General features: G+C 39.7%; 1 protein-coding gene across 2 annotated transcripts; it reads left to right on the top strand.

The window, feature by feature from the left end:
• Positions 1-25,105, top strand: c2cd2 (C2 calcium dependent domain containing 2). 2 transcript variants are annotated; one of them, XM_084730536.1, is made up of 13 exons: positions 1-1,207; positions 2,304-2,399; positions 5,905-6,024; positions 11,416-11,517; positions 11,765-11,881; positions 14,237-14,345; positions 18,004-18,112; positions 18,201-18,265; positions 18,400-18,515; positions 18,629-18,797; positions 20,803-21,044; positions 21,818-22,085; positions 24,020-25,105. In XM_084730536.1, exons 1-13 carry the CDS (start codon positions 926-928, stop codon positions 24,238-24,240), a joined length of 2,016 nt encoding a protein of 671 aa, XP_084586662.1. In that variant the 5' UTR covers positions 1-925; the 3' UTR covers positions 24,241-25,105. The 2 variants fall into 2 exon arrangements, with proteins under 2 accessions (XP_084586662.1, XP_084586663.1); XM_084730537.1 differs by lacking the exon at positions 5,905-6,024.
• The last annotated feature ends 2,440 nt before the right edge of the window (positions 25,106-27,545 follow it).

Below are 27,545 nucleotides of genomic sequence, written 5' to 3'. Positions count from 1 at the left end.
CAGGGACAAAAATACACTGGGTTAGTGTTAGGAAAAAGTCATGGTTTGGTTTTAAATGTTACTCTCGCGAGATCTTTCGCGGGTCTGGGTCTCCCAAATAGACAGAGTGATCATCTACGGCGAGTCGCGGGGTTCAAAACACCATTTTGGAGTCGTTTCTCTTAACTGTGTGCTTTTAACGGGGCTTTCTTTGCCTAATACAACACAAACCCGCACTCTTAGTTGAAGCAAACCTTATACGTACCACACTTTAACCTCAGGTGAGAAATGCGGGCAGTTTCGCGTAACCACCAGACAACAACAAACTCTCGCATTTGTCGCGGTGCATTCTGGGAGTTACAGTTTGTGCCACATATCCGTTTCGAAACGGCAACTTTGTACAGTCAGACTCGGCTGTAAACCAAGTCAAGAGGCAAGGGCTGCTGCACTCTTCGCTTTCAGGATGTTTTCCCGGGACTCTGGTTCCATATGGGGATATCGTCTCATGGAGCTGAACCGCAGACTTTGGGAATAATTCTTATTTGGGAAACTTTGGCGGCTGCGTAGCTAATGAAGAATAGCTAGTTAAGCGAACCGTGGCGAAGATTAGCTAACTAAGCTAACAGGCATATTCAATGAGAGGAGGAGAGAGTGTGCTTTTCTGCAGGTTTATTTTAAGCCAGAGGCTACCTTAAGCTTTTTGACAATGCTGTAGGTCTCTAGCGCAATTTGGGAACTCTATATGGCTTTAAAAGCTGCAATGGAGCGATGCAACATGGATAACAAAAAGCATAATTTGTTTTGGGGGCTGAGATCAGTGCTGTTATCAGCTGTGGGAGATTGCTTTCATTGATTTCGCCGTTCCCACTGATCAAATACATACTATGAGGTTGCCAGGACATTTCTCAGAGGAGGTGTGTTAAGCTGTGATCATCGTTTGCAAAGAATGTCCGACTTTGAAAGTTCCAGTTCATATTTTGGTTTGGAGGATCCGCAGTGGCTATGCATGGTCACACTTTTCATCGCGTCCCTGCTCACTCTGGTACTGTATTTCGTACAGTATTTCCAGCTGAGGGGTGTTGGGAATAAACAGAGAGCGGCAGAGGACAATGCGGCGAAGGAGGAAGCCGCCTCTCTGCTGGGATGGGCGCTGTCACTGAAAAGCTGGAAGAGTCGGTGGAGAGGAGCCTGGTGCAGGGCACTGAATGACGAATCAAGGAAGCGTGGGGTAAGTCTCATGACCACCAGGCCACCACGACACTCTGGCAGGCAGGTGACTTCAATAAAGAAAGTGCAGCCTGGAGAATTCACCTTATCCATGCTCTCATATAGATGTCCTCTGAAGACTCAGCCACTTCAGTGAAACCTTGCCCCATCCTCTGGCATTAGATAAGAGATGCATACACTGGATTATTTTCAGCCGATACTGATCACCAATAATAACCTACTTCTCATCACCAGTACCAATATGATCATTTGATATTTTTGTATTTTAAAAAGAAGTTCATATAACTTGTAATTTATGCATACCTGAGGATAAGAGAAAAAATTGACTAATTTAAAGTGATTGTCAAGTTCATCCCTACATGAAAATGCTCACAATAAAGGCTGTGGATTATCTTGTGTAACCAGATCATGATATCTAGAAGGAGACATTCAATTTCTTTTTCTTTTTTTGTGATTTGAGCACTGGTTCCATTGTATTTAACGAGAAGGCTGACATCTCTATGGGTGATACCTCCAAAACTCAGCACCTCACACTAAAACAATCGATTGATTAATTTTGATCCTGGAGTGAACTCTCCCCTTAATATTACACACACTCACCAAATCTAAATGACATCACTATTACAACAAAAACAAAAATCTGTTCTGACTTCTCAAATGTCCATTTGTTTTTAGTAAATTACATTAAAAACTTCACAAATATACTCTGACTTCTGTTTTACTTTTAATCTGCTAAATTAGATATTAGTAAGGATTTTAATTATCGGAATAATAAGTTATTATATAAATTTCCTATTATCATCCAATAATTTATTGTCCTCAGTATTTACTGTGCATCTCTAGATTAGACACTGGCTTCCACTTAATCTACACTCAGCAGTGGAAAATCTCCACCTTGCACCATCTTTGGACCATCTGCGTCGTTTTTCTGTTCCTCTGAATTATCAAGTCAGAACATATGTACTGGTGTTGCCAGTGTGATACATTACAGCCAGGATCATTGCTCATTTGTTGGCAACAGCCTCGTTTTCCTGCTCTGTGAGTTGTGTAATAGATGTTCGCTGTTGTATTAATGTTTCTGTCGTCTTCCTCACCAGGGTCCACTTGTGTTGACATTTGAAGAGGATGGTCTTGAGGCATCAGAGCTCATGGTCAGCCAAGTGTCCAGCTTTCAGAAGTCTGCCAGAAACAAGGTACGTACTACTTACCATACAGTCTGTTACTGATACAGCTGAAGGACTTTTCTTTACTGAAAATGCCTTTAAAATTACTTGTTTATGGCTGTTTTATGTTGTGTACCCCAGTGATGAATTGATATAATTTTCTGGGAGATACCTAAATCAATTGTACTATTGCTGAGTGGTGGAGTTGTGTCCTCCTCCTCCCACCCACTGAAAAATAATATATTTTGTTTTCTGTGGCAGCTGCAGCAGACACTCATTGATTTCTAATTTCCTTGTTTGTGTACTTTATTGATAAGGCTGTCCCTCAAATCAATCTCCCCTTCCCTAATTCAGTGCAGATCGAGCTGCTCTACGACCAGTGCTGCAGTTTAGCCTGCAGTGGACGAGCTCTGACTCATCAAACTGCCATCTTTTGGTACAGAAATTTCCCTCCTTCATTTAGATGTGGCAAATTAATCCGCTTAACATTTTTTCAGGTGTCCACATGCCCATTACCAAATCAAAAGATGCAATGAATTGACACTTCTGCTTGAGAAAGAGCTATGAAACACTTGCACGATGCCAACCTGCTGCAGACTAAGTGGAAAACAAACTGCAACTGGGGGGCTTTTATTTTTTAGAGAGGTCAGATAGGGACAAATTGCTTGCTGTGTTGCTGGCCTGGTCGGCTTTGCAGGGCTTCCAATGCACACTCAGCCCTTTCTTTGTGATCATCGTGATATGCACCAAAATACCAGGTGCTCTGTTGTTGTATGCAGGGAGTGTAATGAACAGAGGCTTATTTTACACACATGCCTCTGTGTGTGTGTGTGTGTGTGTGTGTGTGCACGCTCTTTAAGAAGCTTACATAGCTGTCAAGCTCAGCACTGAGGAGGAGCAGGCAGACAGGAATGCACCAGCACCTATGTTTATGTTAAGGTTCCCCCTTCCAGTCATCTAATACCCAACTAGACGCAAACGCACTCATCCTCCACTGAAATCCCAATGAAGGCACTGAGAGTGTGTTTTAAGTTCGAGGACATTTTATCCAGTGTTTGGTGATTTACTGCAGCACAGTTACAGATGCATTCCATTGCACTGAAGGTGATTTATTGTACTCACAGATGATTGAATCTGCTGATAGTGCCTTTGGAGGCTAGCACAGATGTTATTCCCTTTTCACAGTTCAGTGTGAACTTCTCAGGCGAATTTTGGCAGTGTTTTGCTTTTGGATCAATTTTAGCTAAATTCAGCTTTGTAAACACAACTCTCTGGTTTTATTTCGTTCTAGTTGTGTCAGGTGTAAGACTCTGCACACGTTACAGGGCTCAACACAAACTTTTAAAACTGGGGGGCAGGCCCTTAGGGGGCGTAGGACCTCTGCAGGGGGGGGGGCACAGATGACCAAGGGAGAAAAATGGAGTGAAACAAAGTTAAAAGAATATGATTTATGTAGGAAAATAAAGAAACAAGATTTGATAATGCTATCATACTGACCTTTGTTTTGAAAAAATGAACTAGAATCCTTTTTGTCGTCTGATTCTCCAATTATTTTTGCTAATTATTGGTTGGGAGTAGGGGTGGGAATCTTTGGGCACCTGCCGATTCGATTACGATTACGATTCAGGGGCTACGATTCGATTATAAAACGATTATTGATGCATCTTTATGTATATTGTTGCACTTTTTCACAAACACATTTCTTTTTGTCTCACTGAATAAGCATTCGTCACTTGCAATTTTTAAAAACAGCGCATTTGTAATAAGAATTCATTTCGATTATATTTTATTAAACTATTGGAAATATGTGCAAACTGGAAAGTACCAACAGTAGCCACTAGTAGCCGCAGCAACAGCAGCCTGCCGTCTCCCCGACTCCTCCGTCGGGTGGAATCGAGTTACGGCTTCTCATGTTTGTTGTGTTGCCAAAGTATTTTATTTTAGCTCGACACAGCTTACATATAACGTGGCTCTTGTCCAGTTCGCTTCCGCCGTCGACGTTGTAGAAGCCGAAGTGTTTCCACACGGCTGCTTTTAAATTAGAAGGAGCTGTTCGGACCTCATGGCGAGGTGGCTGCCGGTCGGCCATGTTTGTTTTCCGCTGTGCGCGTGTCGCTCCAGGTGCGCGTCCCAAAGTGTCCCGGCGATGACGCGTACCGCGCTTCTTAGTTCCACATTATTTAGAAGCTTCTGTATCACTTTAATTAACAGATTTAAATAATCGAAATTTGGACGTTTGTGAATCGATTCAGATTCGTCCACGTCCGAATCGCGATGCATCTAAGAATCGGAAATTTCCCCCACCCCTAGTTGGGAGGGTATCATTTTAATGCATGTCTTAAAAGCGTTACCTTTTTTTCAAAGGCTTTTCTTAATGAAGAAGGTTTGCGGTGATTGGCTGCAAGCAAAGTTATGTAATAGTCATTTTTTTTTAGGTCTGAGTACAAATAGGATCGGTCAAAGGTATCGTTTGACTGGAGAAGTTTTTGGTACTGGGAATTATTTTGAGTAGCCCTACACCGATTATTCAATTATTAAATCAATCACCAGCTATTATGGTAATTGATTAATCTGTTTGAGTACTTTTTTAAGAAAAAAAATCAAAACTCTCTGATTACTGCTTCTTAAATGTGAATATTTTCTGGTTTGTTTGCTCCTCTATGACAGTAAACTGTGTGACATTTGAGGATGTCACCATAGGCTTTGGGAAAAAATTCTCAATATATTTAACCATTTTCTGACATTTTATAGGCAGATAACTATTAATGGATTCATTGAGAAAGTAATTGACGGATTAATTGACTAAGAAATAATCATTAGTTGCAGCGCCAACTTTGAGTTATTAAGATGTTATTCAGTTATACATAAGTTTGTAATGAAAATGTGACCTGAAGAATGCTAAGCTTTATCATAGTGACCTGTGGTTCTGTAGTATTCCTTACCTTGAGCTAGTGGCCTTGTGTCTCTGATCAAAGTGTATGTTGTAAAATTTTCAGTTCAGCTGAAAGATACCGGGATCCTTTGCCTCACGAGACACAAATATCCTTTTTGTTTTTTGTTCGTTTTTATCTGGTCAGTTGAATGAATTTGCCAAATTGTTTGTGATGTTGACGGACTAGTTGAAACGTTTCACCCAGCATTGAAACTGAAAATTTGCCATCGTCTGTAAAACAGATGCCTGTCCGCACACAGTAAATGCATCAATGCACATGCAGCACTTTTTTTGACATGTTAGAAAGTGGTTGTCACTGACAGCAACAGAGGCCATGAATTGTTTCCAGTTTCTCAAAATGGTTGCTAATGGCAGCCTGGCAAGTGTAACAGTCAAGCCCTTACTAATATAAATGTGCTATCAATTAATCCTTCCAGTTCCTCTTACACAGGTGGTCATACAGCTCCATGCAGTTAGTAAAAATTCTAGGTCCCTCCCTATTTGAAAATCATGTGAGCTGCACGCAGATACTGTCACTGCTTAAATCCCAGCATCCTCAGTAGATTTATATTACACTAATGCCTCACTTTGTCTTCTCAACAGGCTGCTTCCTGCACTGTGGTTGGGGAGAAGCTTCAGTTCTCTGTCAGCGCAGCATCGACAGCCATGGCTCCTCTGGATCCTTGTAAATACACAGTGTGTTTAGCTCCACTGGAGCTGCAGGTAAACGCTCCACAGTTGCTCCTAGGACGTCTGTTAGAGTCATGACTTTCATGACAATAACAACAATAGGCATTTGTTCTTTAGTGAATACTATTCCTCTAACAATGGGGCATCTGAAAACAGAGTTCCATCCTTTGGAAGTCATTGTGGTTCAGTTTAATGGGAGATTTTATTGAACATGATTTGCTGCCCAGCATTGGCTCACTGCTGGCAGAGTCTTAGATTAAATGGGATATCTTTCTTTCTGTGCTTGGCAAATGTCCCGAAGACCTCATTAAAATCCCTGTCAGGCCTGTTTCCAGTAAGGCTTGGCTGCTTTGTCCACATTCACATTTGTCAGCACGTACAGGATTGATGTAACTCTGAAGTTATGACACAAATAACTAATGTCTTCTTGTTCTTACCTGGAAATTACAATGATAGATTGTACTGATTACAGCCAAATCTGACTGGGCCATTTTTCAGTCAGACTCCTTTTAGACTTTCCTAACACTCGCAAGAAAGACTCAGGTGCAATGTTCACATAAAGTAGAGTCAGAGTTGAGTTATGGCTAAGGTGCAATAAGCTGCAATAAGCCTTCACCCTGTTGTAGGGTTCAGGGTTAAATCTCCTCCAATGTATGGAAATAAGCAGCTATACAAGTTGACCCAATGTATTAAGGCTATTTATAAACCAATAAGGTGCTTGTCACCCTTCCTGAGCTCATTGTGCCATAAATACTCCCTGAGTGAGAGGCTCCCAAGCTAAAGTCAGGATTAAAGTCGGACCTGTTTTGTTTTGGTTGTGGATCGGTTGTTGTTGCAGGAACATAAAGGAACCCTCTTGTCTCCTTTTCACTCTGATTGTTTCAGCTTAGCCTGGAAACGTCAAAAAGCCCTTTCAAATGTCTCCATCCATCCGTCCACTGGGACATTTGTTAGCTTTTGACTGAGATCCATGCTAGAATGGTCCCGGCCGCTCATGTTATGGGGTATGTGGAACAGAAGCCCTGTTGGGCATTTACAGTACATGGACACAATAATGTACCCACCATGTACACTGTGGTGTGTGCTGCTGAGTGGACTTTGTCTTTTAACACTCACTGCACCACATGGGCTGTTGCATGTGATGAGAGGGACTCACATGTGACATCCCAATTCAGTATTCGTCTTTGAAATGCAAACCCTGCATTTACATATCTGTAGTATGTCTTCCCAGCAGGCACGTCTCTGTTCTCAAAGTCAGTCAGGTGATGTGGACCATGAAACCAGTTTAATTGCTATATGTTTAATGAGCTTCCTCTTGGCAAACAGTGTCTGTTCTTCAGTACATGTGGATGGAGTTTTATTATTCTGCTGCTAACAAAGCCTTCCAGTTTAAGCTGTTTGTTAGAGCTGCAACAATTAGTCCAATAATTCGTCAGTCAAGAGAAAAAAATTAGCTGCTAACTAACCCTAACCCAACTATTTTGATAATCAATTAATCGCTTCAGTCATTTTTTGAGGAAAAAATGTCCAACATTTGCTGGTTCCAGCTTCTTAGAGGAACAGTTCCCCCCAAAATCAAAAATACATATTTTCTCCCTGGCCTGTGGTGCTGTCTATTCATCATGAGTTGTAGAGTTTTGGAGATATAGAGATGTCTGCCTTCTCTCCAGTATAATGGCACTCAGCCCATGGTGCTCAAAACACCAAAAATATACATTTGAAAAATTCAAAACCAGTGTCTCTTCATGAAAAATTATGACCTGGTTACACAAGATAATCCACTACTTTCTTTCTGCACTAGAATCTACCGGAAATACTTACATTCTACAAGCAAGACAGTAGTTCCTCAGTGAAACTGCTCACTACAAGGTGTGCGAAATATCCTGAGTAACCAGGTCATGATTTTTGGAAAGCGACAGTGGTTTTGAATTGATTGATTGATGTATTTTTTGGTGCTTTGAGCACCACAAGCTGAGTGGCATTTAGTTCCATTATGTTGGAGGGAAGACAGACATCTCCACGATCAAGAAAAATAAAAGCCAAGGGAAAATATGTATTTTTGAATTTTGGGTAAACTGTCCCTTTTTAACTGAGATGATTTGCTGCTTTTCTTTGTCATTTATGATAGTAAGTGAGGAGTCTCTGAATTTGGACTGTTGGTTGGACAAAATAAGCAATTTAAAGTAAGGTTTTCTGGAGGAAAGTGCTAATACAAACATTAGTGAGTTAAAAAAAATCCAATATCGATATATTGGCTGATATTCTTTATACACAATATATATAATATAATACAGAATATATAGAATATATACATAAACACATTTTTGCAATGATCCCTCAAAAAATAGTTAACACTAAAATACATGTAATGGAGGCAGGATATTTTACAGTTTAACAATAAACTTTATTTTTGTCCAAAATTATATGAAGTCACTGAAACACTGATATTTTTAATAATAAAGGAACTAATAACTATAAATAAAAAAAAAAGCAAATGGAGCAAAATATATGTATATACTAAACCTGAATTATGAAAAAGGATCAAATATATACTGAATAATGCCTAATAAAAGCAATATGTGTTATGTTCTGTTAAAATAATAAAAGTTGTCCTATCAATGCATATTGGACTATATGCCGATACTAATATAGCTGTGATAGGCCAATACTGGGCCAATAATATTGGTCAGGCTCTAATTTAAAGATGTTACTTTGGGATCTGGGAAATTGAGATGAGCATTTTTCACAATTTCTTGACATTTTATAGACTAAACAATAATTGATTAATCATGAAAATAATCGGCAGACTAATCAGCATTGAAAATAATGGTTATTTGCAGCCCTGCTATTTGAATGAACTGGTCCAGGCCATATCAATGCAGCCTGTGATATTGTTCTTCTGGATCCATCTAAGCGTCCTCATTGCTATCTGATGAGTCCTTTGTTTGGCACCACAGAGGCGGCTGTTCAGTCTTACACTGGAATCCAGGCATGCTGGGACAGGATGGCCCAGTCTGTTTTCTGTCTTTCTCTCTTCTCTCACTTTCTCTCTCAGCTGACCTAGGTGTTGATGTACACCTTCTGACCTTCTCCACTTAACCCTTTTCCTGTTTGTCATGCTAACTGGAGAGGCGTTGCGCAAGGTTGTTGTGAAGTGTATACTGTTGGCCATGACCTCAGTGTTTTTGAGATTGAAAACACAGAAGTTATTTTTAAGGTTTTGTGGTACTGACTTGGAATACAAAACATGATTTGAGGGACAGAATACAGTTTGAAAGAAAATGTTAATGAAACTAATAGTAGTCAAGATCATGACTACCCGAGAACATGAATTCCAGCAGTCACATGATCGCCATGGTTCACTTATCTAGCCAGAAAGGAATGATAGAAGGAAGGACTGATAGAATGATTGGATTGCATAGTCTTTATTGTCCCCAGGAGGCAATTTGTTCTGCAAACAGCAGTCAATGCAAGAAATTAACAGTCAATACACATCATAAGAATTAATAAAGGACATAAATATGTATGAAGCGTACAGTACAGTAGATCTCATCATGATAAAGTTGCAGTGAGCTTTGAAAGCTTTAAAAGAATCCATTAGACCCTTTTTAAAGTATGTGTGCTACACCAACAAGGCCCACAGCTTGTTTAAGGTCCCAACAGCTGAGAGAACAAATGATCACAGACATGTAGGGCTGTCACTGACTAAGATTTTCCTTAGTCCAATCAGATTTGACCATCCTATACTAACATGCAGTGATTTGTTCTGTTTTTTAACAGATAGATTCAGATTTTAATGCCCTTCTTCATGATCCATAATGTGAAAATACCAAAATTTTCACACAGTCAGAGAAGTTAAAATTGTGCGTCCTCCTGTAGTTCAGTTATAAAATTAGCGCACCTGCAGAGCTTCTCTCCCGAGGCTGCAGCCGCTGTCCAGCATCAACTAGAGTTTTTGTGGACAGTGGCAATACAAACCAAGATGTTTTTGGTGAGTTTTATTTGGTTGATTAAAGCTGCCGATGATGCAAAAAGATTCTGGCGAGTTTGGTGAAAGCAATTAAACAGCTGTTTCAGGTTAAACAAAACGTGACTTGCTCTTTAAATAAGGGTCTCTTGCTGTCATGATCCTTGCCATTATGTTGTCAGACACTAACAACAAAGATCTGAGCCCATCAGTGGTGAAAACAAACACAAACAAGCAAGCGTCACCTGCTCTGCTCGCTCTGCGGGTGCGTCTGGATGAAGTGGCTGACGGCATGTCATGCTGCTTGTGTTTCTATCAATCTTCTCCTCTTGCATCACAGTTAGTTCTGTGATTTGTGATGACTTCAAGACTTGGTTTGTTAAGTTTACAGCCTGTCATGCTGTTACATTGCTCTGTGTACAATAATGCGGATAAGAAAACAAGAGCTGAAACTTGTTTACCAACTACTCCTTTCACCTTCTCCTATCAGTCAACCAACAGCACATGTGGTCATGAGGATATATTTAAATATGTTCACCAACTAATATAAAAATATATTTGATTCCCTATAATTCCTCAGTGAAATCTTCCCCCTGTGCATGTTTGTAAGCTTCTATCTGTTTTATCCTGTAACTGTAACGCACACTGACGGACAAAGGAAAAACAAATGAATGCTTACTTGGAAGACCCTCAGTCAGCTACGGGGGCTCCGACTAATGATTGGAGTTGTCGACTATCGGGGGCAGCCCTACACATATGTATTTGATTTTGCTGATGCTAGTGAACCGCCTCCCTGATGGCAGGAGTCGAAACTCTGCATGAAGAAGATGTGATTTCACCAGGACGGCCTTTGCCCTTTGAGTGGCTCTAACTTGATAAACGTTGCCAAGATCATTGAAGTCGGTGCCAGTGATCTTTGGCAGCGTTCAGCAATCATCATCCTGTTGCTGGTTGCTGAGGTTGCCAAGCCAACAAATCACTGCAAAATTGTAAATTGAGTCAATAAAAGATGATGAATGAATATCTTGATTGTAAGATGTGTAGTATCATCAGTTTTATTGAGCCTAACATTGCCTGCTGCCATTGAAGTCAACAAATTAACAGCAATCTAATGCATGGGCGTGCATTATGTCTGAAGTTATCAAGACTGTGATTTATTTTCAAGTGAGGAACCAAAGCCCAAAAGACCATAATTATTTAAAGAGATGTATGAGTTACAAAACATTCTGCTGCCACAGTAATCCTGTGATTTGTTTCCCCTCAGTTAATGTTGTGAAACTGTGTTTGATATGTTGGTTTATATACTTGGAATCAGTATTGATATTGTAAATGCAAGTTTACATAATCTTCATTTAATTATTGCTCTAGATTTACTATGAGTGAAGCTGATGAGTGCTGTATGACTTCTGATCACAATGGAAACGTAAAACATCATGAGTCTCCTCTGTGTCCTTCAGCTTGATCTGCAGATGCAAGAAGCTGATGATGAGGTCAAAGTGAACTGGGGGGTGTCTCACCTGGAGACAGGCGAGCTGCAGGTGACACCCACTTTCACCCAGGTAATTTTAGGCTGCAGATAATGAGATGCACAACAGCAGCTGTCTGCAAGTGCTGAGACACAAACACAGAGAGAAATGTTTCATTATACCAAAACAAAAAGAAATTGACTGTTGAATTTGTGTTATAATAAATTGGATATGCAACATTTAAAGTGAGGCATATATGTTTTTTAAACCTGCTTTTGTTTTCACACAGTCAATATGGTTTTAATATGTGATTTGTCTGATCATAATGTCTCTCTGTCAGGACAATCCAAACACTTCCAGTGTAGCAGCCATAACAGAGCAGCTGAGGCAGCTGTTGTGTGCGACCCATCCCTCTGTGTTGCTGAGCTGCAGGCCTGCTCAGGCCTCAGAGGTCAAGGTGAGTGGAGGAGTCAACGTCTGATGCATGACATCTAAACAGCTGCCACGGAAAAACGCCATGCAGCCAAGTGTATGCAGGTCTGTCATGTCGGGACATTTTCTGCGACATGCTGCAAATTGACCGTTTCAGCTTATTGTTTAGCGAACAGGCTACCACTTTACTATTTTGATTCACTCTCACAGCTCTCATAGCATCATTTTTTTGGCTGCAACAGCTAAAAAGCTAGCTCCAAAGTACACTACCTGCTCAGGTCCAGCCTTCAGACTGATACATTCATTTAGCAGCTAAAGGGTCAAATATTTCCTTGGATTTGGTAGAGACCAAAAACAAAGCTAAAAGAAAGTGAATGCTTGAATGAAATACATCCCCCTGATGACCAGACATACATCTCCAACCAGTGTTAATCGTTGACTTAAATAAGCAACTGTTTGCTAACAAGTTTGCTCTATCAATGTAAAGCCTGATGATATGTCACTGTTGTATTCACAGCTCGTATCCTCCGTCCCCATGTGGTCAAAAATCAGTTACTGCAGATTTAATGTATACCTTTTAACTCAAGTCTCACAAGGCAATGATTCCTTAAGGGTTATTGAAGTTAAGTAAGTGTGTCTCCACAAAAATTGGAGCATGTAATCATGGTCACCACATGCCTAACTAAAGCCTGCACTAATGAAGAAAGAGTTCATTATGCTGATATGTATTTACAAAAAGGTTTTACTGATGGATTGTTGACCCAGCCATCACATGATGTCATGTCATGTGTTTCTGACTGACCATGTGTCATGTGTTCACATTTTAGTAAACTGTAGTTACTCATTAGACTTCTTGGAGTAAAAGCACTCTGCAAAATATAATGTATTAATTATATATTTATATTTGTATATATTTATTGTAAGGTATTATATAAAGTTTCTTTACACAAATATACTCCCTCTTGCTGAGATAACTATAAAGTTATAGTCTGACTCACCAGATGCACACTGCAGGAATAAACCTGGTTTCATTTGGCATTGAGACATCTGCCATCTACATTTTCAAAATCCCCAGAAAACAACAACAACCTCTGAGCTGCAACCTATACGCTGAAAACAGCAAATTAGTGGTTGGGAAGCTAATGGTACAAAAATAAACAAACCAGCGGCTCTTACCTTTTCTTTTGGAGTGTTGTGGCCATATTAATGCCAGAGCTCGCTTCCCAACGTGCAGATGTTCCATCAAAACAAGTTCCCTCTCAACACTATTTAGCATCAGTACCGTCACTGCATCCTTGGTTTAGCGACGCTCAAGACATTTATGATTGGTTTAAAGTAATGCAAACGAGGCAGGGCATGTTTTTTTCCCCTTATAGCAGAATATGTGTGTGGAGGCAGACCTTGGAGAGAAACTCTTCATTATTTTCTTGAATGATCAATCACCCAGCTGTAAATATTGACAAATGTCTTGAGAGGTGATAACCAGCAAACAGTTGATTAATTTGTTATCCAGTTACAGATTAGCTACTAGTTATAGCACCAGCTAAGGTTATCATCCAGACACCTGAATGTTTAAAATGATTAATCAAATCAGATCTGAAGAGCCAGCAGCTAAGACCGAATCTGTGAGCCCATCAGTACTACAGTGGATAATCTCAGCCAACCAACAGATCCAACCAGACTGCTAATTATCAGGATTGGCAGATCTACTGTAAATCAGCTGTCAGTTACACTGATCTGCTCACATGTTTTTTCTGTGTCTAAAATTTTTTTGGCAGGTTAGTCTCTAAAGGTTAAAACCACCAACTTCCAATGCAAATTCTCCTGTGCAAATCACGGGCAAGAGTACATTCTGTCTGCAGGGTTGTTTTCCATAAACTCCTCGTCTCTTGTGTAAACTATTGTGTATTTGAATATTATGAAAGGTGCACTCTGGTAGCTCAGTCGGTAGAGCTGTGCGGTCAATTCCAGCATGCAACCTTTTGCTGCCGTGTTTCCCCCCTCTTTCTCCTCCATTTCCTGTCCATCTACATGCTGTTCTGTCAAACATAGGCTAAAAGCCCAAAAAGTAATCTTAAGAAAGAATAAGAAAAATAATATTATGAATACTCTGCACATAAAACATCTGTTGAGAAGCTAGTAGTAGTGAATGTCTTTTTTGTTCTGATGCTTAACCATTAACAGTACACATACTGTAGACAGCCTCTGAGATTGGTTATACAATTTGTGTAGCTGAAAAGGTATTTTATTCCATCATCCATATGATGTTTGTGCAGCATTGCGTGCTTCTAAAGCTACGTTTTTAACATTGTGGCTTGTAATATTTCTGCAAATAGATCAGTGTTGTTGAGTTATTTACTTGCTTTGGTTTCTCCAATAGGAAGTACGCAACAATGTGGTTTCACCCCCTAAACCCCCCCGTGCCCATGAGTGGAAGCTTCTGGTGAAGAACATCCGAGTGACACTGAATCAGGAGGAAGATGCTGCAGGTGAGACACTCGTCTCCATAAAGATTTAGAGTGTACAAATGACAAGTTGTGGCTTTTTGGTAGATTATCTAGTGGACTATTTCTTTGCCAGGTGCAGTTATTTTCTTTTTTCACTGTGTCACTGCCAAGCCTAAATCACTGCCTGACCAGTGACCAAGAAACAATCCAGTGCAAAAAGCCACATCTTGTGGTTTATGCACTTCAGTTTGGTAACTCTCAGTAAGAAAGCTAATAACCATATTCCCCAAATATCAAAGTCAGTCCAAGACCTAAAAGTTTTTTACAGAAGTAAATCACAGAGCCTGTGTTTGGGAAATCAGCTTAAAAACCTTCTGGTTCTTTTTGTGTGTAATGCACAAGTGTAAGGCTGGTAGGAAGTTTTCCAGTATCCCTTATTTGATCAATTCAAGAGCAAAATATTCCTATAATGTTATATTAGGACTTAAAAAGGCAGGGAGTCATATCATAGTTTATATTTCTCATTCATTCTGTGTCATATTTCAGGATAAATAAAATAATTTCAGAGCAAACTCTTTAAAATATTATATTTAAGAGATGATGTACAGAGAGTGGGTCATTATTGTGAAATAAATCCCAACTGGATGATACAGTACTTGAATGAGCCTGTACATTATCCTGCTTATTACGTGGTTACTTACCCATATATATATGCACACATTCATGTGACCCAAAATATTAATTTTAAAGTAATTTTATTGTTCCTCCAGAGTCGATGATTAGAACTGTGTCCATAGGAATGGTCTGTTCTTCATAACAACAGTCTGCTATATAGAAATAACAGACCTTGGACTGCTGTGACTGACCAGTCAGAACTGAGTATTTAACAAAGCCATGTAATAACACAAAATAACAGAGATTTTGTTATCACCACTCAACAGTGAGTTTATCATGTTCTTCTCATAAGGTATAAGTATCTCTGGACTGTTTCTGCCTGACCTCGGTTTATTTTGTCAACATGCTGTAATCTGTGCATTCTGTCCAGACGCTCTCCAGATAATGAGGAGGAGATTTGTTTGCCTCTTGGCTGTCAAAGGTGGTAATCTACTGGTTAAAGCTGAACAATGTTGGCAGTATTTGAATAACACACCCACATAAGTGTCACTACACCCAGTGTGGTGCCACAGACCTGCTCAGAAGAGAGATTCCCTTATGATCTGAGTGAAAACAAAGCACCAGGGAGCCATGAAACCAGATGATAAGATGTTTTGAGTTGATGAGAGGCTGTTAAAATTATTATTGTCCAGTGATGAAGTCTTAACCCTCAGCATCGTCCACAACAACTTTGTTTTGGTATGTTGAGACATTCTCTAATTGTGAGTCAGCTGTTTACAGGACTCCAGACATCCTCTTCAGTATTCTGGCCAACACTTAGAGTTGCACAGAAGAGACGTGACACAGCATTCAACACATCACTATCTTTTTCCTTCCTCTAAGTGAACAACAGTTATACTTAGCTTAGCTTCGTTTGTGAGACTTCCTGTGGGCTAGAAGCCAGATCTAGAGCTGCTGCGGTGGATGCTCTTGTCTTTAAAGGCATTGTTTGAATTTTTTGGAGTTGGGTTGTATGAGATGCTTATCCATAGTCAGTGTATCAGCTATTGGCACACCCCCAGTTTGGAGATGCAAAGAAGAGTACTGGGGTAAGAAGTTAACAATGTACTGCTGTGGACAGGGTCAGCAGCAAAACGTATTTTAACCACTTAAAAAAAATACCTACCTAAAAACAGTCTGTTTAAAGCTACTACAAGGTGCCTGTGGACAAAAGCTGTAGCATTTCCACTGTAATAACCACAAAATATAATGTCAAAAATCTAACTAAAAATCCCGTGTCTTTGTAACTGGCTAATGTGCTATTTACTGTAATTTTGTCTGGAAAAATGTAAACACAGGCTTGCTTTATCTGATCTGAAGAAGAATCCAGCCCAGTGGCAGGCATTAAGAACAGCTATACAGGCATAGCTGATCTTCTCGCTGATGGTGTCATTTGCATATGTAGGTCTTATGGAGGCATCAGTCTTAAACTCAGACTGTTTCATATCCAGTTAAAAACTCCTTGTAGTAGTTTTAACTGTACGCTGTATATAGAATATTTTCGTCACTTTGCCTTGTAGTCGGACAGCCTTTTCCAATTGGAAACCACCATTATATTAACCAAATACCACTCTTCAAAGTAACCAGACTCCACTGGAAAAAACAATGATTTCACCTTACAGAACATGTGAGTTGCTCATCAATCACTGCCTACATTTGCTAGTTTATTTGTGTTAGTAACAGGAACACCAGTGTTCTTGCTGCTTCTTCCTTCAATGGAGACCATTTTTTGAATCAGATTGTCTAAAGATCTATGAAAAATTAAAGCTGCAGTTAAAAAAAACTGAATCTTCATACGGTCTGTGGTTTTCACCGCTGCTGTCCACAGCACAATCTGATTGGTTACACATTGTGAGTAATAGCCAACACTGAAGGCTGTGCAATAGACAGGCAAAGGGACAGAGAGCTGTGTGTTGAAGGGAAGGGAGCAGATATTGCTGACATTGCAATAAACATCATAGTCTTATGATCTATTTCTTTGGCCACAATCATGTCCAATTTCCAATTTATACCACAGAAAATGCCCAGGGTCACAGCTGCAGGGTTTCACTCAATGGAGGCAAAAGTTACCAGTAATAATTCAGTCACTCTGAACCCAAACATGGCACTGCAGAGTAAAACACAGCACACATCATTCTGGTCTTTTCACTGCAACTCTGCATTAGGATTTAGGGAATTATCACTTTAAAAAGAAACAGTGGCAGTAAAACTCTGTTTTCATACAATGACAGTTAGTCAGAGGTTCATCTGCACGCTGAACTGTGGTTCTTGTTTGTACAGATTAGGGCTGCAAGTCACGGTGATTTTCATAGTCAATTATTTGGTCAGTTTTTTGTTTTTAAATATCAGAAAATAATTAAATAAATACATCCAATCCTACAATGATGTCCTCAAATATCTTGTTTTACTCCCAACCCAAAGATATTTAGTTTACTGTCAGAAAGGAGTAAAAAAAACAACAACAAACATTCACATTTCAGAATCTGATATCAGAGAATTCTGACTTTTTCCTGAAAAAATGACTCAAACCGAGTAATCAGTTATCAAAATAGTTGGTGACCAATTTAATAATCAATTAAATGTTGCAGCTCTTGTATGGATCATGATCAAACTATGGTATGTTGCACTGCTATTGGATAAATACCTCTTACAACCTCTTACAAATCCTCTACACAAATTCCAAACTATCTCTTCAAGATTCCTGCTAATGTTGTATTCATTAAGACACGGTGCTTTGCTTTCACAGTGTTGGAACCAGACTGATAAAGTTAGGCTTAAGTGCTCCATGAAATGCTTTTTACCACATGTGCTGAGGAGGAGCTCTCAGTACTTTGTGGGTTTCCGCTGATGCATAATTCATCTATATATAATGTACACTGACCTCCCATTAAAGTGAAGCAGTGACCGAAGCGAAATTTAGTCCTGCAGCAGCATATTTTATATGATCAGCTATCAAAAGACTTTTGCATGAATTTGCACTCACATCTTGGATCACACGGTGTGTTTTATTTCCTGAGATGCTGACTGTGTTCCGCTGTGTCTGCAGGCAGCATGAATCCTCTGTGTGTACTGCGGTTAGATGATCCTCCTCAGAGGTTTAACACCTCTATCCTGAAGAACACAACCAATCCTGCCTGGGACCAGCCGTTTATCTTGTAAGTTTTACCACAGAGTGCTGCAAACTATCACTGTGTTTTTGCAAAGGTGACAGATCTGAAATGCATTTTCTTTTTTTCCCACCAGTGAATTGAATGGACTCTCAAAAGAGCTCAGTATTCAGTTGGTGAACGATGGACAACCTCAAGAGAGTAAGGAAATTACTGACTGCTTTTTCATATTTGTGTTTTATTCACAACAACGAAGAGTTGTGTATTTCACTTACTGCAACTGTCACATGTTTTGGTACTACCAGACTAAATTTGGTGTGTTTTCTCTTTATCAGATTCCTTACTTGGTCAGGTGTCAGTGCCTTTTGATCTAGTAAAGAAACAGCCCAAAGGACAGCAAACATTTGCACTCATGACCAAAGACAAAGTGACTGGATCACTTACTACTGACGTAAGACCAGCGCCCCAATTAAAATGACAATATTATCATGTTAATATCACCAGATATAATTAAATTCTTACCATACACACTTTATATTAACCATTGGTTATTGTATCCTTCAGTTTACCTACCTGGAGCCCAGTGAGGTGAGGTCCTGGCACCCTCCCACCCCGGCCTCCAGTAAGAGGGTGGAGATGGACCGTACAGTCATGCCCTGTGGCACGGTGGTCACCACCATCACCGCGGTGAAGAGCAAGCCAGGTCGACCACTCCCTCTTGGACTCAACATAGGTACAGCACCACTAATTATGATACTACACAGAACAAAGAGGTTTGGTGTAGGTGCAGCTGGAAGTCCAAACAGCTGGTGCCCAGAGATAGTGAGTGTTTTCAGTTTTCCACACACGTGTGTGTCACAGTAGAAGTTGGAACTTCAGTTTTAAAAAACAGAATTCACCAGCAGATCTATGGTGGAGTCACAAGTATTGGAAGCAAGACAACACGCCAATATACATGACTCTATTGAGTCATTAATGTATGATGATCCTTTGGTGCCATTGAGCATTTACAACGTGTAGTTACCCAAAGTAATCAGCATTTTCATATGAATGAATTTGCATTTGAATACTGCAGTAAATATTTTCACATGTAGACGTGATGCTTTGATTTTATGTTAATCCTTATCATTTGTATGCAAAGCCCTGCAAACTGAAAAAAGTTGGTGTGAATTCTGCAATAATCACATGAAACCTCTTAAAGATCCAGCAAGGACAGGCCATTTCTAACCATGCTACTGTAGCAGCCATGCACTGCCGTCCATGGATCCACCATGGACGGCAGTGCACATTTTATACCTGGTAAACATAAGCACATTAAAGGGATAGTTCACCCAAAAATGAAAATTCAGTCATTATCTACTCACTCTCGTGCTGATTGAAGGTTGAGTTTAGTTTTTCAGTCCATAAAACACTTTCACAGTAAAGCAGCGCTGCAGAATCTCCCAAACAGTTGAAGTGAATGGTGTTTTCCTGTGAAACTCCAGCAGTGTTTTGTGAACTAAAAAACTAAACCCGACGTGCAATCAGAATTAGGGTGAGTAGATAATGACTGAATTTTCATTTCTGGGTGAAGTATCCCTTTATCATGCTGATTTTTGCATTTAGTCTAAGTACAGCCTCACAGAGCAGCTGGTGAGTCTTGTGACTTTCAGTTGGAGTTGAGACCTAACACCAAAAACAAAACAGCGCAAAGTATAAATAGAGTAATTAAAGGTTTCTATGTTATACATCTAAAACTTGATTAAGCTTATTAAAGTGTTCAAATATACTGTTATACCTTAAAATCTGTTTGGGTAGGAGCACTTCCTGGACTCAAAATGAGTTTGCTTGTGTACACAGTCAGGGACATGTGTACACAAAAACCATAAAAAACCGGTCAAACAGATCAGTTGTTAGACCTGTTCCATCCTTTAATAAATCTAGAGATGAGAACATTCAAAATGGTACAAGTGGTAAAACAGGCAGTGTGTCATTGATCTCTTAATTCTTGTTAATTACACGACATCTACACACAAGTAATTTCAGCAGTTTAGTATTAGTGTGATGACAGATGTTTAAATGAGCTCATCTTAAACAATAACAGGAGGACATTGATGATAGACCTTCATAGAAGACATTGTGTTTATATGCACAAATATTACGTTATAGCCCTTAGTACAAGATTGTTAATAAGCAGTTTACATTAATGAAAATTAATATTCCACTAATATTTCTGTATTCATGCAGCTGTGCATTACTGCAATTAACGTAATGAACGCAGCCTCTCTATTTCATATTTTCAACCACCTTCTTGAAAAGGTTGGTGTTGTAATATTTACACATATTTAAAAACCCATTGATATCCAAGTCTTTTATATTGTGTGAAAGTAGGTGTGTTTCTCCTTCCGACCAGAAATATGGGCTTTTCTTTTGTGCGTGTATTTCTACCCCAGCAAACTGTTGGCTGGTTTGTTTACAATGCACACAGCTGACTAAACACCAGCTGAGATGCAAATTCTGAATGCCCTGTACACACATCCAAAGAATGCTCCTAAAACCAGAATAATATCCCCATATCCCACGTGTCTTAATTGAAAAATGCTACATTTAGAATAATTGATGTAATCATTCAGAATATCCGTATGGAGTTTGCTGTTTTCATGATCTGCATCAAATTTAAAATCTTGTCAGATGTGGAATAATAGTGGAAAATTAGTGTGCACGCTGAATCTGAACCCTTTCACTTTGTTCTCCCTCAGATCCTGCTCAGAAAGCGGTGGCCAACAAGCCCAAGCTGTCGGAGCGTCGTGTTTCAGAGCAGGCGTCTATGCTCGGGACCACAGTCAGCAAGGCTCTGTCCTCTTCTGATACCGAGCTGCTCATGCTCAACGGCACCGACCCGGTGGCCGAGGCCGCTATTAGACAACTGCACCAGTCTGCCAAACAGAAGCTTAAGTCCCCAGTGAAGAAGAGCACCATCATCATCTCTGGCATCGCCAAAGTAAGAATAAGTACCATGACCAGAAACTCTCCATCAGTGCATTATACTGTTTCACTTTCACTATTTAGCAGAAGTGGCAAAAGTACACTCTACATTCTACTCTAATAGAAGTACAGATACTTAAGTAAGAAGTTGAATCAGTGCTTTTACTTTTACCAGCACTGTCCCTGAAATGTACTCAAAGTATTAAAGTAATTTTTTCCTCTTTTTATGTATTATTACATCATATTCATATTCTTATGTCCTTCACAGATTTTTTATCTTGTTACATCTTTTACATCATTTTCTATATGTATTGTTGCGTCGTTTTTGTCTTATTACGTCTTTTAAGTCTAGTTGTATCTTAATGCATCATATTTGTCTTGTTACACCTTTTAAATGGTTTTCATCTTTTTATGTCTGTTATGTAGATTTTGTGTCGTTACATCTTTTTCAATTGTTTTTGTCTTGCATCAAAACTAACATAACAAGCCTGGTTTGAAAATGTAAGGAGTAGAAAGTACAAATATTTGTTTACAAAGGTGGGGAATAAAGTAGAGATAACTGAAAAATAGTACAGTAACAGATTATTTGTACTTAGTTACTTCCAATCTCTGATAATTATCAATATTTTATATTCACTCTAGTAGAACAGTTCCACTTATTTAATATATAGGGTTTGAGAAGTGAGAAATGCATAGAAGTGGGGAAATGGCCAATCTCTTGTGTTTGCTGCCCTGTAAATCAGTTTCCACCACCAGAGACCCATTTTAAAAATATGCTTCATTTCCTAGACGCCCTTGTCTCAGGATGATGAGCTCTCTCTGATGGCGGGCTACGCTGCAGCGATGGACGCCTCCATGTCAGAGGGCAGCTCTACTCAGGATGTGACCACGGCGATCGCGACAGGGACCAGTAGCCCTCCAGAGGAGTCTGAACCCCAGGAGGGCCCCAGTGGAATAGGCCGGCCTCCAGAGGACTGGGAGAGTCAAACGGGAGAGGAACTAGACCATACCTCACTATCCATGTGTGTGTCTGAGGCCAGCTGCAAGAAGAGCAGAGGTGAGAGGTCACTGACTAACTGAAGCCACGAGTAACTGGACATGGTTACGCCGCTGGTTGTTATTGCTGTAAAACACATTTCCTTAAAGGCAGAACTTGAATTTTCTCCATTTGGCTGTTTTCGTCTCCATGTGTTGCTCCTCAGTGATGCAGTTTGTCTGTTTTTGTGTTCTTCTCTCTCTTTCCTTCTTACTGCGTCAACCTTTTCTTTTTGAACTATCATCACTGCCATCTTAGAGGAAAGCAGTGCTAAGCACACATTATGTCCAGATGAGTAAGTTATCTCATGAGTCACTTGTAGTATCCTTGGTAATCTAGTGTGGGTAGTATCTGCTAGCTATCAGTAGAGTAGATAACATTCTGTAGTTCTTCAGCAATGTCAAATTCATTTTAAGTTCATGTCAAATCAGTTAGATATTAATACTTATATAGTTACCATATTTTAGAACATGAAAAAATGTTTATGGGGCTGCAAAATATAGGCTAAGATAGTACTAATAAATTAATAAATAATTTAATTAATAATTAATAAATTATTGGTAATAATACAAACTTGATACTGCTGAGTAAAAGGACACAAACATCTTCTCATCATCTCCTATTCAAATACCAATGACAGTTATTTTCTGTATTGCTGTAAGGAATGTGCTCTCTAGGGAGGGTACTGATATTAATTTCTCCATTTGTCATTAATTTATTTTCCTAGTGTTTATAATGTTTTATATCAACCTAATCTAATCCACATCTAACCCCAGCCACTCCTTATGTGCTGAAAGGAAGGAATGATGCTTGCTGTGGTTGGGCGATGCAGCTGCTCTCTGTTTGCACTAGGGCTGCACAATTATTTGAATATTAGTTTTGATCACGAGTTTAGCCTCCCACTATTAAATGAACATGATTGACCAGGGTGTTGATGTTTAAAATGCGTGCTCCGCTCAATGAAAATTCTGCTGCATATGAAATCAGACACCTCCCAAACTAACAGCCAGCCGCCCGGCAGAGTAGAAAAGTGATATACACCAGGGAGCAGGTGGCCAAGAGTTAGTCCCTTGAAACAGATCAGCAGCCACAAGCTGCAGTATGATGAATTTGTGAAGGACAAGAAGCAGCTAGGTTTGCCTCACTGAATCTTCAGAGATCCAGAACAGCGACACTGTGCACTGCAGCATGTCATTGTGTGAGTGTAGTACAACGTGAAGGTGAAAGCAGTGTGCAAGTGATTTAAATTTGGGTAAAAAATGTTGGTTTTATTTATATTTTTCTTCTTGGAGAAGCACAGTGAATAAGGAGTAGTCTTATTACATGATGTGCAGATTAGTTCATAAGCAGGAATGTAGCACGACATGGAAGTGAAAGTAAATGTACTTTTTGACTTGTTCATACTGATGCTTTCAACTGCATTTGATGCCTGCAACACATTCCAATAAAGTTGGAAAGGTCACTTTATTTTTGTGTTTGCAAAATGTTGCATTCTATTTTTATTCACGTTTTACACAATGTCCCAACTTTTTAGGGTTAGTTTTTTTAGGTTTGCATATATTGTTCCTAAAATTAATCAATAACTTTGACAAATAATCGTGATCTCCATGTTAATCAAAATAATCATGATAATCATTTGGGCTATAATCGTGCAGCCCTAGTTGGTCCAGTTCAGTGTGTGTTAGCTGGTGATTAAACAGTTTTTCTAAGTCTGATTGTATGATGAAGTCATGAAAGCTCAACAGAGCTCTTTTACAGAGGAAAGACTAGTAGCCCAAGGGGGAATAAATCAAGTATTATTTCTACAAACTGTCCTATCATGCCAGATTTTAACAATCAATAACCAACAATCTCCAACTAACACAAATTCTGTGCCACCGCTGCTTCAGATACTCTAGAGGAATATTGTACGTGCCAGTCGTGTTAACATGGTGTCCTTTGCTTCGTCATCACAGGGAGCTTTCTTCAGAAGAGTGCCAAGCTCTTCTTCCGCCGGCGTCACCAGCGCAAGGACCCGGGGATGAGCCAGTCCCACAATGACCTGGTGTACCTGGAGTCTCCGGCCGCAGTAGAGCGGGCCAGCCGAACAGCCACGCTTAGCCGCATGCTCACCCGCAAGAGTAAGAATAAGAGCAAAGCTAATGGCTCTACCTCCATGGGGGAGCCACGTGCGTGACCCTCCCCCACCAGTCACCTCAGTCCCTCCTACAACAACTACCATCACCACCTCCACCTCAAACTTGCACTGGCAAACCTCCTGGCTAACCTACACCCCCTAATGCCTGACCTGCATACAGGGGCTCCTGCATTGTGAATGGGAAAGCTGTGCAGATGGAAAAATATCCTCTTTTACTGCCGTTTACTGCTTCCTTTGAGAAGCAGATATTCCACCAAAAGCAAGTGTGTGCATGTGTGGATGACGGTCTCCCTATTGGCATTTCAGAGGATATTATTTAGCATGTTTCTTTTATTTGATTTTATGCAACATTTTAAAATCTTTAAGTGCTTTCATGGCCTTGTTATGGACAGAAAGGACTGGTGTGGGCCGCCCATCACTCTTTACCTCACTCACACTGAAGGTAAAGAGCAAACTCTCCCTGCTGTAAACCGTAAGTTTTCCTACGGTGGATCAACAGGACCAAAGATGAGGAGAAGAGTGGTGTTTGTATGATTTGCACACTTTTAGTCCCTTTATTTAAAGTGCAATGACAGGAGCTACTCTTGTGATAAGAGATTCATGTTAAAACGTTCACAAAGGGAGATGATCTTTTCGGTGCACGACTGGTGCAAGTGGGAGATAGTAACACGACTACTTTTTGACACTAATACTATGAATTATGGTATTTATATCAGCTCGTTTGAAAGTCCAAATGAAACGAGATCAGACCAACAGCTGTATGTAATGAGCATATAAAAGCTGTAACACAAAGCTATCCAGAAAAATGTCAGCCTTATGTCTAAGAATGACCTTAGAACCATTTTCGATTGTTGTTATCATGCAACACTGTCCATTAACATAAGTTAAAGGGATTTTTTTTTTCTTTTTTGAAGTAGGGTTGTATGAGGTACTTTTCCATAATTGGTTTATTACCAACACTAGATGGCGGTTTGCAATTCCCCAGTTTGAAGAAGCAGCAGGGAGCACTGGTGTGGGAAGAAAACCAATGCCCTGCTGTGGACAGGATCAGCAGCAAAATATACGCTATATTTAATATATTTTCTCTACTTTATCTTACCATTACACATCCTTTTCAAATGGAAAATCACTGTTTTATCTAAGCCAAATGTCACTCTCTTCAAAGCAGCCAGACTCCACTGACAAAAACAATCGTTTTGCATTGCAGAACACAGGAGCAGCTGGTCTACTGCTGCCTCGATTGGTTAGTTTGTTTGCGTTATTGTGTGACTTCACTGAATAAGAACGATCCCTTTAAAAGACCAAAGTCACACAGTAACACAAACTGACTGACCGAGGCAGCGGGAGACCAGCAACCACAGTGTTGAATCACTGATTTTGTCAATGGAGTCTGGTTGCTTTGGACAGAGAGATATTAACGGTAGTTTTCCATCCTAAAAGAGAAAGGTCAGGCAGTGAAAATATTCTCACTATAATGTACACTTAAAGGAGCAGTGTGTTGGATTTAGTGGCATCTAGTGATATGCTTGCACCTTGTCTCACTCTCTCTTTCCAAGTATGTAGGGGAACCTACAGTGGAGTCAAAACTTGGCAAAACGCAAAAGGTTGCATCTGTAGTCAGTGTTAGGTTTGTCTGTTCTGGGATACTAAGATGGCGGCCTCCATGGCAGAGGACCCTCTCCCTCCCTAGATATAAAGGTCTCATTCTAAGGTTACAAAAACATGATTCTTGCCAGGTGATTAAACACTAATGAAAACAAACTTATGAATATTATATTTTATTTCTGCCATATTCTGCTAATATATTCCAGTATATCTTACTGGACCTTTAAAACATCATTAGATGTTAAGGCAAATTATGCAACATTTTCCCAAAAAACAATGCATAGACTAAAAAGTCATCACTCACGACTCACCATTAGTGTGTGGCAGTGCCTGTCTGTACCTTCTTACTTTCTCATTATTTAGCTGATACTCTGGATGCTTTACCAACCAGAAACAATGAATATTATTTTCTATTTCTGTCATTTTCTGCCAATAAACATAACCTTTATTTAACTAGCAAGTCACATTGAGAATAAAATCTTTTTACAAGTAAGGCCTAGCCAAGACAGAGTTAAAATAGCTGCATGAATGGCAGCACAACAACAACAACAACATCAAATCACAATAGTAACAGTAAGTCGAAAAATACGTATTTCATAATACAGTATGAAGTCAAAGTAACAATATTTTGGCATGTGTGAAGCAACTGCAGGTGGAAATAATCACTTCTATTCCATTTCTACTGCATTTAAATTCATTTAAAGATACAAGGGTCTCAAGTTTAAGCTTGGCCTGCAGATCATTCCAGGACCAAGGACCAAAGTAGAACAGGCTTGATTTCCCATTCTCTGATCTGACTGAAGGAACTATGAACTGAAGCCAATTATGCAACCTGAGATTCTGACCGTTCTGCCACAAGAAAAACTTCTGTCTTAAGCAGGAAAATTACTGATTAAGATGTGCCAGTGTTGTAGAGAAGGATGACAATCCCACCTGAATGTATCAGGTGCAGCAATGGGTTCTACAGCTAGAATTAGGCACATACCTCAGGGCTGAGTGATACAGGGGATCAAGTTTGGACAAGGTGGACGGTGAGGCAAATCTGTAAATAGTATCACCGAAATCAATCTGAGGCAGAAAGAACCAGCAACTAAGTGTTTTCTTAAATCCATGGAAAAACAGGACTTCAACCTGTACAAAGAGCCAAGAGTAAAATTTAATTTCATGGCAAGGTAGTCGATATGATATTTAAAATTTAAACTCTTGTCCAACTAAATCCACAGATTGATTAGTTACGCCATCCAGAGTGTTGATGAAGAGAGTTGGAACTCTTGTTCACCTGGTGAAATTAAAAGCAAATCCCTATAAAGTTTTCACACCGATTGGACCTTTAAACTGAACTGTCTGAAACGTTTTACTGCTGACCCCGTCCTTAGTAGTATATTACTTAGCTTCCTACACCATTCCTGCTGCTTATCTAAACTGGGAGTGTGCCAGCCGCCATCTACTGTAGATAATACACTGACTGTGGATAACCACCGCATACAACCCCACTTCAAATAATTCAGACTCGCCCTTTAACATAAAATCCTTCAAAAAAAGAATCAGTGACACTGTTGCTAACAGGAACTTTAGCTATACGTGAGCGTTTTATGTTTACTCCTCTCTGCAGTGTTTTCAAACGATATGCAAACTTTCTTCTTTGTCTTCCTCCTCTACACTACTGTCATCAGCAGGGTTGTTAATGTGTCAAAAGGGAACTGTGACGTCACACTCTGCCATACCTGTCGCATTACGCA

The sequence above is a fragment of the Lutjanus erythropterus genome, chromosome 11 (genome assembly GCF_056507025.1).
Source record: "Lutjanus erythropterus isolate fLutEry1 chromosome 11, fLutEry1.hap2, whole genome shotgun sequence".
NCBI lineage: Eukaryota > Metazoa > Chordata > Actinopteri > Lutjaniformes > Lutjanidae > Lutjanus > Lutjanus erythropterus.
This window is presented reverse-complemented; position numbering and strand designations above follow the sequence as displayed.

Excerpts from the sequence above, each read along its gene's own strand:
- c2cd2 (XM_084730536.1), top strand. The coding sequence starts at position 926 with ATGTCCGACTTTGAAAGTTCCAGTTCATATTTTGGTTTGGAGGATCCG. Across the intron at positions 6,025-11,415 it reads TAGCTCCACTGGAGCTGCAG|CTTGATCTGCAGATGCAAGA; the intron begins GTAAACGCTCCA and ends TGTGTCCTTCAG. Across the intron at positions 21,045-21,817 it reads TCATCTCTGGCATCGCCAAA|ACGCCCTTGTCTCAGGATGA; the intron begins GTAAGAATAAGT and ends TTCATTTCCTAG.